The following is a 12365-nucleotide window of genomic DNA, read 5'->3' on the forward strand; positions in this document are numbered from 1 at the left end:
GAAAAAAGTTCTGCAAAGACATGCCCTTCAATTCCCTACCTCGAGAAACGATATGGAGGGTGGAGGGGAGGGAATGAAAGACTTCCACATTAAAAAATACATCTAAGTATATCTGCATTGTTTAATTTCGACAAGATAATTGAATTCTTCTGTAATTGCAGAAAAGGAAAAGAAAAAAAAAAGCCCAGGGCTCTTCAGAACAGAAGGGCAGCTCCTGTCAGCAGAGCATTGACCCATCCAACCCAGGCAATTCCTCCTTCGAGACAGCTTGGGACCCTCTGGCTCCCCACGGGACTCAGGAACTATGGACAAGTTCTCTTGGTCCTGCCTTACCAGCCCCCTCAAGGCCACTTCTGTGGCGTTCCCTGACCCTTGCCCCCCCCCAACATCTCTAACCAAAAGCAGTGGACAGCATAGCGGGAGAGGACACTCAACGCCTACCTCCCCCACACACCAGGCGTTTCCTTTAAAGGCGACTTTTCAAAAAGTCAGGACCCCTGGTCAGATTCCCTCTCTCTCATCTTTTTCTCTGACACCCCCCACAAATAGTAACCCTAGGTGCCCAAGGACTTGTCTCCTGCTCCCTGACCATCACCTCAACATCTATCTAATTTGCTGATACCCCCCCCATAACATACTGCTCCCTTCCCTTGAAGCCCTCAGCTCCCTTAGACACATTTAAGTGAGGCTTTCTAGATGCAATGCCCCCAGGCTCTGAAAGCCAATTTGCCATCAACTACGCAGGCTTTTAAGTGGCCCCATAACCCCCCATATGCCAGTATGAAGCCTGGAAGCTGCCTGCTTCCTTCCTACACCCTGGGAGCCCCACACATGCCCGTCCATCTCTCTCATTACTTGTCTACACATGTATGTGCACCCCAGACAGGCCTCCTAAGGGAAAGGATGGGGGCTTATCTTTGTAAACTCTCCACGTCCCTCCCGACATCAAGCACACAGTAGGCACTGAATACTTACCTTCACACAGCAGCGCACTCCATGGCGGTGGTCAAAGCACAGGTTCCAGGAGTCACACTAACCCCTGGCAATCAATCGCCAGTTATGTGACCTTGAGCGAGTGCATTCGTCAGTAAAAGAAGAGCACCTTCGGCACCAGGACTACGTGAGATAATTTAGGAACGCTTCTTTGCAAGGTGGCACTCACACAGACAAGCTGTGGCTGTCATTATAATGCACCCGTCTTTGCCAGGTGTCGGTGACCTGTGCAGAAATCATTAAGACTGGCAGGAAAAGGGCCTATGGATACTGGTCAAAAACAGGCAATCATATTTGCATGAAACAACAGTGCCAGGAAGCATCCACAGTAACAGATGTGGGGCACGGAGGCAGGCCAGCCAGGGAGGCACCACAAATCATAACTTTTCCCCCTGATAGCTGGCACCCAACAAGCCTGACCGGGCCCCACAGGAGGCTGAACCCCTCGAGAACTAGCCCCACTAGCTGAATGTGCCTGGCCTTCCCTGGGGAAGAACTGGAAGCAGGGACAGAGGGGCTCAAGGCAGGGCATTTAGCCTGTTACCAAGCCCCCCTCCAGCCCAGCACCCCCTTCCTCGGAGCAGAGCAAGCCGCTCCCTCCTCCCTCCAAAGCCACAGCTCCGGGAGAAAGGAACACTTCTCATCTCAGCCGCCAGTTCTAAAACCAAATCTTTATTCTCTAGTTTGAAAAGAAGGGTAAGTGGTAGTTCTGTTTAGTTCCAGAGAACAAAACAAGGCCCAATAGGTAGAAATGATAGGAAAGCAGATTTCATTCATTATAAGGAGGAACTTCTAACAATTAGAATTATCCTACAATAGAACCGGGGCCTTGGGAGGTGGGGACTCCCTGTCACCTAAGTGCGCAAGCAGAGGCTGGAGCATCCGGACACTAGAAGTGCTGAAAAGGAAACTCACCCCATCTTCCCATCAGCTGAGCCTCTGCTGTCAGTGGGTCAGGTGGGGCAGTCCTTCCACAACCTGTGGGGTTCTGGAAGGTGTGAGGAGGGTTGGGGCGTTCACACAAGAGCGGCCTCTCCAAGTCTGGGTGCCAGTGCAGGGGCAGGCAGGAGGGATGGGGTGGGACAGGTCAGAGCAGCTCGGCTTCACCTCCCAGGGCTGCCTAACAAGGCCAGCAGGTTCTCCCAGGTGGATCCAGCTGGTCCGCTTTGCTCCTTTCTAAGGACTGTACCACATCTACTTGGGAAAAAAAACAACACAGAGCTAAGGAGCTCATAATAAAAGACTGGGACTTTAAGGCGTTAACACCAGGGAAGGGTCATCCTGTCCACCGGTGGCCCCTCCAGCAGAAGACAGACACTAAGGGGCAGGTCCAGGTGCTATTGCTACTTTTCCAGGGCACAGGACAGTGAGGACTGAACCTTAGCAAACGCCAGCTGGAGGCGGGTCCCTGTGCTCTGCAGTGGGTTTCCTGGCCTGGGGGGGAAGGGGGGCCTCCCTCTCCAACGTCCCCTCGCTCCCCGCCTCTCCAGCCCCTGCTGCTCCAGCACAGCACAGGCCCCCCCATGGCCCCGCTGCATCGCTCCACGCCAACGGCGCCCCTGCCCTCAGACGTCGTGCTTCTTCTGATGGGCCAGGAGCTTGTCCTCGTCGTCAAAGGTCTGGCCGCAGATGGCGCAGCAGAAGGCGCCGTCGCGGATGTGGCTCTTGCGGTGGGTGATGAGGTTGGACTTCTGGCTGAAGCTGCGGTCGCAGTCGGGGCAGGCGTAGGGGCGCTCGCCCGTGTGGATGCGCCGGTGGGACACCAGGTTGGACTTCTGGCTGAAGGCCTTGCCGCAGTCGGGGCAGGCGTAGGGCTTCTCGCCCGTGTGGATGCGCCGGTGCGCCGCCAGGTAGGGCTTGTGGCGGAAGGCCTTGCCGCAGTCGGGGCAGACGAAGGGCCGCTCGGGCGCGTGGTCGCGCCGGTGCGCCGCCAGGTGGCTGCCCTGGGAGAAGCGGCGCCCGCACTCCTCGCAGGCGAACGGCCGCTCCCCAGAGTGGACCCGCGAGTGCGCCACCAGGTGGGTCTTCTTGCCGAAGTTCTTCCCGCACTCGGCGCAGGCGAAGGGCCGCTCGCCCGTGTGCTGCCGCTGGTGCGCCCGCAGGAAGCGCTCCAGCCGGAAGCTCCTCCCGCAGTCATCGCAGCCGTAGAGAGTTGGGGGGGCTGCCGCCTGGTCCCGGGGGGCCTCTCGGGGGGCCTCCAGCGGAGGCTCGGGGGCAGGCTCCCGGGCAGGTCTCAGCGGGGCCTCTGGCGTGGGCTCTGCCGAGGCCTCCGGGGGCGCGGCTGAAAGCGGGGGGCTCCCTGAGCCGGGGGCGCTCGGGGCGGCCCCCTCGGATCGCTTGTGGATCTTGCTGTGAGACAGCAGGTTGGGCTTGTGGCGGAAGCGGCGCCCGCACTCGGTGCACGGGTAGGGCTTCTCGCCGGTGTGGATGCGCCGGTGCGACGTCAGGTAGGGCTTGTTGGTGAAGCGCTTCCCGCACTCGGGGCACTGGTGCGGCCGCTCGCCCGTGTGCACGCGGCGGTGCGCGATCAGGTTGGGTTTGTGGCGGAAGCGCTTCCCGCAGCAGGCGCACTGGAAGGGCCGGTCCACCGCGTCCCCGCCCGGCCGCGGCGCGGTCACCGCCGGGCGGCCCCGGGGCCGGGGCCCCAGAGCCTTGGCCGCTGCCTCCTCCAGGGCCTCGGCTACGTGAACCCGCTTATGCGCAACTAGCTGGTCCCACTGGGCAAAGCTCCTGCCGCAGTTGCCGCATATGAAGGGCCGGGCCTCGGGGGCAGGGGGGTGGCACCTCCGCACGTGCCCTCGAAGCTGCTTTTGCCGCCAGAAGCGTCTCTCACATTCAGGACAGGCGATGGGCCGCCTGGCAGCCGAGTGGGCCCGCAGATGCAGAACCAGGGCCACCCAGCCTCGGAAGCTCTGCCTGCAGAGGTGGCAGGCGAAGCCCAGGCCCGGGGTGGCGGCCGCATGGACCTGGCAGTGCAGCGCCAAGAAAGGGGCGTGTCGGAAGCGACGGCCGCACTCCGGGCAGGCCAGGGGCAGCCGGGCCTGGCAACGTCGGGCATGAAGCCACAAGGCCACCCGGCCCGGGAAGTGCCTTCGACAGTGGGCACAGCGATGGACCCGACCTGCGGCTTGGCTGCCCGACTGGGCCACCGAGGTGCCTTGTAACCTCAGCCCGCGGGGCTCCTTCCCCAGGGTCTGGGGCGACTCCTGGGAGGGCCCAGAGAGGAGCTGGGGCTGGACTGGGCCCATGGCCAGGGGGCCCCTGCAGCGTCGTTCCAGCATCGGTCCTTCCTCAGCTGTGGGTGGAAAAGCACAGTCAGGCTAGAGGGCCACTGGGCCCACCCCTTCCTCCCTTGCTGTCCCCCCCCCCCAGGAGCTCGCCGGCTGGACTCCTAGAGCCCTTGAATCTCGGCTACGCTTCTACATCCTATATTAGTTCAATCTTGGGCTTCTAGACACATTGCAAGTATATTTGTCATGAGCCTTTAACGACCCTGACACTTCCTGGAACCCCCCTATTGCTGCCACCTGTCTGGCATGGAGTAAACACTCCAGTGTTGGCTCCACAAACATCCCTGCCTCGCCAGAAAACGAATCACCTCTCCCTGCCCTGCTTCATGCTCTTTCCACGCTCAGTCCTGCCGCCCTCTCCTGGCCCTGCGACTTCCTGTTGCCACAACTGAGCTTCACCGCAACTCTGGGGCTGGAGGAGCAAACATTACGCTCCCTGTTTGATAGACAAAGGAACCGTGAAGCATAAAAGGTGACAGGACTGGCCGGGGGGAGACACAGCAAACCAACAACAGAACCAGGACGAGGGGGCAGATGTTCTAAACTGCCAGGCCAGTGTGCTTTCCTCTTAAAACCTGGGTTTGTGAGGCTCTCACAGAAATTTCTGTAGCCTTTCACTCCTGTTATCTCCTCCTCCCTGATGTTAATCGCAGCACTCGGAGGCCTTCTCAGCCTCCCCGACTCAGTCTCTCAGGGTGGAAGCCAGGAGATAGAGTGAGAACAGCCCGCTGGGAACAGGAGGGGAGCTGGATGCTACTCCCAGCACAAGGCCAGGCCACCGCCTGTCCGGACTGTGTCCACATTCTGCAGGCCTGCCCCCCCTCCACCCACACACGCGTGGTGAGGACATCGAAGGAAGGAAAACTCTCCCAAATCCAAGGAACACCCACAGCCTGCTGCCCTCGGGGGCCCGAGGCCCTCCCTCGGGTTGGAAGGGATTATTGGGGCAAGAGGAGAGGAAAGGAGATTTTTGTCTGTCCCCTTGTCTGGTCCTGCCCCAGCCCTGCCAGGGGCTGCCCCACGTTCAGCAACTCCAAAGTGCCAGGGAGCCCAGATTCCTGCAGGAGAGCCTCCTACACCCACTAAAGTATGGGGTGGTGATTAGACCCCTAAGGGACCCTCACTCCCTGTTCAAAAGCTCCAGACACATCCTCTTGAACTCCCTAGAGTCTGCACTCCTCTGAGGATCAGATGTGACTCATCCCCAACCGCCAGACTGAGCGCAGCGCAGAGAAGGCTCCAGGACATGAGAATGGGATCCTTCCCCCACCCACAGGCACCTTCCTTCCCCGGATGGGGAGGCCTGAGCGCTGGGGCTGTGGGATGGACTGGGAACCCAACAAAGAAGGCCTGACTCTACCCTGGAGGCTGTGGAGCTGGAGATGAGGCTTCTTCCAGCTGCTGCTGGAGATGCTCCTGGGGATACTTCGGCGGCTGTAGCGCCTGCTTCGGCCCACACTCTGGTAGCCCCCAGAGGTCAGAGAAAACTGCAGGAGTAAGGACACCCCTACCCCCATGGCAGAGCTCAGGCCTCCGACTGCAGAGAGGCCAGCCTTACCTGCGGGGAGGGGAGAGAAAACAGGCGTGAGGCTCTGCGCTCTGCCAGGGCAGTCATCTTTGTGTCCTCGCCAGCCACAACCCTTCCCCCACCCAAGCCCCACACCAGGCCGGCAAAGTGACCTTAACAGCTATTACATGAATAAATAAATGTGTCCCCTGCACCAAGGAAACGCAGGGCTGCGTTCTGGGGTCACTTCCTCCACTGGTAAGGTCACAGCAGGAATGCTCCACGCTGATGGCCAAAGGCCGGACCGTGGCAGCAACTCTGGAATCCCCGCTGGCTCCCCTCCCCCTCCCCCCCCCCCCCAGGCATTCCAGGCCCGTTTCCCAGGGGCTGCGCAGGCGAGCTAGGGTGCCAGGGCCCCGTCAGAGCCCCTGGCGCGTCCTGGAAGGCAAAGGGTCGCGGAGTCCCCACACCCCCCTTTTGTGTCCGCGCGTGCCCCCCACCCCCACCCCACCCCGTGCGCCCGCACCCCCCTAGTGGGCCCTTTCGGGTCCCCGCGCAGAGCGCGCCCCAGGGAGCCTGTGCGCAGGTGCGCAGGGTCTCCCCCCACTTCGGTCGGCTTGTGCCCCCCCCCACACACAGTGCGCACACGGTCACGCGCTCGGCGGGACGGGCCGCCCCCGCCGCGGGCCCGCGTGGAGCCCCGCGCCCTGCCCAGGACGAACCTCTCCGGCGGGGTGCGCGGAGGCGCGTGGCGCGTCCATGAGGCCGGCGAGCGGGCGCCTGCCCCGCGCTCCCCGCCCCAGCCGCGGCGACAGCAGCAGGTTCGAGTTCACCACTGCCAGGCCCGTGCCCAGCCCCCCCCGCCGGTTCCCAGCGCCACGTGACTACAGAAGCTGCCGAGGGTCAGTCCCGGGCTCCGGCCGGCGGCTGCGGCCAGAGGGCGGGGCGCGCCTGGCAGCGGTGCCCACGGAGCTGGGTCCCTCGCCGCTCCCAGCGCCCCCTCGCGGGCCGGGCAGGGGGAGGCCGCCGAGGGCCCGACTCCGTTGCCATGGAGACCACAGCCTCGCTTTTTCCAGAACCGGCCGGGCTCAAGTTTCCCGACCCTTTGTCCCTATGGAGGACGCGCGTCCCTGGGGGACCGAGTGGCCAGGCTTGTCACTCGGCCAGACCCAGCCTCCTGGGCTTTCTACAGTCTCCAAGCTCCCCCGAGCCTTGGGAGAGGGCGCTCCCGCCCCCGCGCCACCCCCGGGCCTCGCCCTGCACGCTCCGGCCACCTTGACCTTGGCCGAGCTGCGGAGTCTCGGTGCCACGCGGTCTGAGCCGCGCTGGCATCCGCGGGCCGAGGGCGGCGCGCCGGGCGCCAGAGTCTGGCTTCTGGTTGGAGCAGAAGCGGAGACGAAGAGGCCCGATCGCCAAGGGAACGCCGTCGGGTCCAGAAATCAGCAGAGCGCGGCTCCTGCGGGCGGGGCCGCGCTGGCGCCGGGGCCTGGGGCTGGGAGACGCTCGGCTGGGCGCGGGCAGGTGCGAGCCGGGCCGGGACTCAGCCGCGAGCAGGTGGCCTTGGCCGTCCCGGCGAAACTCTCCCTGGGGTTTCCAGGCTGGTAGTGTTCATGTGCTTTTATGCTTCCCAACAAAGGCCATTTTCTAACCGTACAAAGATTCTAAAAACGCTTTTTAAATCTATTTCATAAGTAGGAAATAGGACATAAAAAAAAAAATCTCTCCTACTTTTACCTCCTAAAGTGAATTCCATTTAATATTTTGGTATGTGTCCTCTGGTGTGTGTTTTCTACGCTTATCTATGGATATTGGTCATAACTGGGATACTGCTGTGCAAAGATGGATTCTGCCCTTTTCACTTAACGCTACTATGAATTTCCCTGCTTTGTGTTACGGATTCTTTTATAACACTATTCTTAATGGCAGGCTATGCACAGGTAAATTGTTCAAATTTTTGGTTTTTTATGACATTATAGATTCACCTTTTATGTCTCCAGAGACCCTCTATGAAGATGCCCAAGTCTTGTTTAGAAGCAGCCCTGCCCTGGCCGGTGTGGCTCAGTGGTTAAGAGTGTCCACCCTCTCGCCCAAGGGTCTCTGGTTCAAGTCCCTGTCAAGGGCACATACCTGGGTCGGCATGTGCAGGAGGCAGCCAGTCAGTGTGTCTCTCTCACATCGATATTTCTCTCTCCCCCTTCCCTCCCTTCTGCTCTATCTAAAGAGCAATGGAAAGAATATCCTCGTGTGAGGATTAACAAAATAATAATAAAATAATAAAAGAAGCAGCCCTGTATCCGCAAAAGGAAATACTCCATCCACCTCTTGGAGACAGACTGTTCCAGTCCCCGCTTGTACATCCAACAAATATTTAACCAGCGTCCACCATCTGCCACCGTGCCAGGTCCTGGCCTGATGGTGAGCCAGGCAGAAATGGTCCGTGCTGTTTTCCCACAGCGCCTTACAACCCTGGTTTAGGGGTGGCGGCCTCTCTAGAACTTAAAAGTGAAATAAAACCAAATGCTTGTTGACAACTTCTGAATGGGTGGCTGTTGAAAACCTGGAGGAGACTAGGGAACAGAGAGAAGAGAGGAAAACTCCATTCTAGCGGAACTGACTGCATTGTTAACTCCTGCAGCAGATGGCATCCTGAAGGCAGAGCGGGGGACTCCCCGAGCTTCTTCCATGTGTTTGCGGGGAGTGTGGGAAGGAGGCGGAGAGCACACACCACGCTCACCGTGGTGGAGGCCACGTCCCCTGGGAGGGCCTCACACTGGCACCGTCGCTTGTGGGTGCTCACACCGCCCTCCACCCGTGAGCCCTCTCAGCATAGGGACCTGGAGAGACAGCCACCAAGGCCCGCCCTGAGCGAGGCCCTCACTGCCCCAGGCTGGCATCTCAGGTGAGCGCAGTCTTGCTGGGTCATGTGGAAACTCCAGGAAAAGATCAGCGGCTCCTACTGCTGCAGCTCTAAAAATATCCTTAAAGGCACAACACGTGCCGAGTGCCTGGCCAGGACGGACCCTGTAAGAGCAGCCCTAGGCTGGGATCAGATGTCACCCGTAACTCTGCGGCACCGGACACTCTGCCGCTGCATATCTAGTTCCAGGGGTGCGGGGTTTTTTTCTAAAAGACAAAGAACGTGATTGGCCAGAAGGGAACCAGGCAGCCGTCTCAGGTTCCCTGTGTGGGCACCAGGGCTGTGAGGCCTGCTCACCACTTCTCACCTCTCCCCGTGGCCGGCCACTGCTCCCACCTGGCCCCGCACAGCCCCCTGGAGCCTGGCCTCCCGAATAAGATTAACCCTTTTAAACATAGATCAGGTGGCTTCTGTCACAATTTGAAACCTTTGCAAACCCCTGCCACAGCCTCTAGGGCTCTGTCTGGACTGACCGTGCCTGGCTCTCTGGCTCCCTGTCGTCGGGGTTCTGCTGGACGCCCTGCCCCAGCCACAACAGCTCATGGCCCTCAGGGCCTTTGGGGTTGCAGTTCTGTCTGCCTAGGATGCTCTTTCTTCAGAGCTTTATATACGGTCAGCCTTTGGCTTTATTCGGTTCAGAGCCCAAGTATCGTCTCCTCAAAACATGCACCTGCCACCTGTATACTCACCTACTCGTCCCGTGGCTGCTGTAACACATTGCCACAAACGTGGTCGCTTAAGACGACACACATTGATTCCCCTGCAGTTTCAGAGGTCAGTCAGCTTCACTGGGCAGAAATCAACGTGTCCTCAGGGCCCCTCTCCCTCCGGAGGCCCTAAGGCCCCGAGGGAGACTGTTTCCCTGCCTCTTCCAGCCTTTAGAGCTGCATCGCCTTGTTTCTTAATCCTCATGTTAGGACATTTTCCCCATTGATTTTCAAAGAGAGTGGGGGGGGGAGAGAGGAGAGAGAGAAACATTGATGTGAGAGAGACACCTCGATTGGTTGCCTCCCAACGCAGGGGTCGAACCTGCAACCCGTATATGTGCCCTTGACCGGGAATCGAACCCGGGGTCCTTCTGTGCACCCGACGACACTCTGACCACTGAGCCACGCCAGCTAGGGCTGGTCACATAGCCTTCGGTCTCGGCCGTGGTCGTATGTCTCGCCGCCGCCCTCTTATCAGGACCGTCGTGATTACATCCAGGGCCACCCAGATAACCCGGGTCAGTTGTAAGGGCAAATACAAATTAAAACTAAGAAAGAGAAGTTTGCGTTCTCCCTGGTCCTTTTAGAAAGGGAGAGACTTTCCCCACAACCACCACCCTTTCCTTAGAAAGCTTACTGTGAATTTTCCTCTCTCTTTGAGATGCCTGTGTGAGTAAGACGGGGACCCTGGAGCCATCTCTTTGAAATGTAAATATCTAGGGAGATGGGGCCCGGTCTCCCAGTGCCCAGGGGAGGCTGGGGGCCTAACCTGGGTGGACACCTGGCTCCAAGCTGCCAAACTACCTCCGGTGGTAAAGATACGAGAAGTGTGCTTTTCCTCTGGGTGAAGGCAATCCTCGAGCGCAGGTGGCTGCCCTGTTTCCAGGTGAGTCTAGGGTGAACTCTGTGTGACACGTGGTCGAGTCCTCGCACCTGAGCTGTGGAGCAGCTCAGGGTCCTCCAGGTCTTTGCGGTCGCCCGTCATGGGCGTCTCATTCTGCCCTGATGCTTATTAAATAATAAAACTGTCCCCTTTCTCTACCTCTGCGCGGAGCTTTCCCGGGTGGGCAGATTTTGTTTTTAAATTCTGTCTCCCCAACATAATCTCCCCATCCCCAAATTCTTAGCTTAATCCCATCGGCCGTCCCTTTGTGCCATATAAGGCCATCGCCACAGGTTCCGCAGACAGGGCTTGGACAAGCCGGCCACCCACTCCTGCCCCGTCACCGTCAAGCCCCCCGCTTGGTCTTACTGCTCTGCATAGCGCTTTCCACCTACTCGAAATCGGTTAGGCATGTATTCGGCTAGATGGCTTTCGTCCGCTTACCTACCACGAGGCGGGGGGTTGTCCTGTCTGCCTTTTTAACCGGCCCCTAGAAAGGTGTCCGGCCGTGGTGTGTACTCGGTAAGTGTTTTGCGGGCCAAGTGAGTGAGGAACTGTAAGGAGCCCGGCCCCTGGGGTGAGCGGATTCCACGAGCCCCCCGGAGCGGCCCCGGCAGCCGCCCAGCCGGCTGTTCGCCAGCCAGCCTCACATGGCCCCCCTTGGCTGCCGCCTGAGCCGGTGCTAGGACCCCGCAGAAATTTTAGGGAGAGGAAATACCGCTTTTTCTTACAGAAAAATTCAAGTCTGTATGTGAGAGGAACTCAAGAGAAAACTTGAGTCTCGCCCTGGCCGGGTGGCTCAGTTGGTTGGAGCTTTGTCTCGCACACCAAAGGTGGTGGGTTCAATTCCCGGTCAGGGCGCATAGGGGAGGCAACCCGTCGATGTTTCTCTCTCTCTCTCTAAAAATCAATAAAAACATATCCTTGGGTGAGGATTTTTTTAAAAAAGAAAAAGAAGGAAACTTGGAGTCTGTACTCTCGTATTTGAGGGACTTGAAGGACTCATTGTTGGAGGCAGTGCCTTAAACATACTCTTCTATCTGGAACATTATTTCAGATTAACAGAAATGCAGGGCCCGTTAGGGAGCCTGTGGCTCCTGGGGGGGGAGGGTGTTCCCCTCCCTGGCAACCACGTTTGCCACCCCGAGGTGATTTGGTCTTAGGACCAGACATTGCCAGGAAATGCTGGACCAAATCCTCTTGGTGTCTCAGCCGGGAAAGAAAGTGCTTGACTTTACCTAGCAATCTACAGATCTCCAATCTACCCTTTCAAGGGCAAACCCCATCTATTATTACAAAGCTGTGTCTTGCTCTACTCCGGGCTGGGATCAGATTCTACCTTCCTCAAATTAATTGCAAAGACGGAGTTAGGAGCCAGGGTGTATCCAGTCCTGATTTAAAATCCGCTGACTGCCAACCTCGATTTGGAAAGACAAGGAAATTCTAAACAGAATCTCCACAGTCTTTGCAGTTTAGCAGAAGCAGGTGTGTTTTCAAGTGTTTTGTTTCCTGTGAGTGGCGTGTGCTGCTGTTTGGGAAAACCATCTGCCCGTGTTCACCAACAACAGAAACGCTGCCTCCGCCCTGGGCTCCTTCCTACCCAGATTCCTCTCCAGTGAAGCCACGTGGTGGCTTGGAGGAATCCAAGTGTAAACCTGGCTTCAACTCGGAGCCTCCTAACAGGTTTCGAGACTGAATTTGGGGTCACAGTTAAATGTGGTGCCTTCAGAGTTTGTTAATCATCACCAAAGGATATTTTTTCCATGGATTTTTAGAGAGAGCGGAAGGGAGGGAGGGAGAGAGAGAGAAACATTAATTGGTTGCCTCCCTCATGTGCCTGGACTGGGGCAGGGGATCAAACCTGCAACCCAGGTACTTGCCCTTGACTGGGAATCAAACCCACGACCCTCCAGGGCAAGAGCAGATGCTCTAACCCCACCGGCCAGGGCAGCCTTCACTCTTAAGAACTTGAGTTTCCTCTTAACAGGATTTAAGGTTTGTTTTGTGGATGTTATTTGAAATCACAACAATGTAGCATGTTGACTACATAGTAACAGTCTGTTAAATT

At 58.4% G+C, this 12365-nt stretch overlaps 1 protein-coding gene across 2 annotated transcripts; it reads right to left on the minus strand.

The window, feature by feature from the left end:
- Positions 1–1645: 1645 nt before the first annotated feature.
- REPIN1 (replication initiator 1) lies at positions 1646–6751 on the minus strand. 2 transcript variants are annotated; one of them, XM_087821359.1, is made up of 3 exons: positions 6513–6751; positions 5644–5770; positions 1646–4288 (listed from the first exon to the last, which is right to left on the minus strand). In XM_087821359.1, the coding sequence occupies exons 1-3, from the start codon at positions 6549–6551 to the stop codon at positions 2559–2561; spliced, it is 1896 nt and encodes a 631-aa protein (XP_087677485.1). In that variant the 5' UTR covers positions 6552–6751; the 3' UTR covers positions 1646–2558. The 2 variants fall into 2 exon arrangements, with proteins under 2 accessions (XP_087677485.1, XP_087677486.1); XM_087821360.1 differs by having other exon boundaries at positions 5644–5841; positions 6513–6578.
- Between the last annotated feature and the right edge of the window lie 5614 nt (positions 6752–12365).

Source organism: Miniopterus natalensis, chromosome 10, assembly GCF_054644295.1.
Source record: "Miniopterus natalensis isolate mMinNat1 chromosome 10, mMinNat1.hap1, whole genome shotgun sequence".
Taxonomy (NCBI): Eukaryota; Metazoa; Chordata; class Mammalia; order Chiroptera; family Miniopteridae; genus Miniopterus; species Miniopterus natalensis.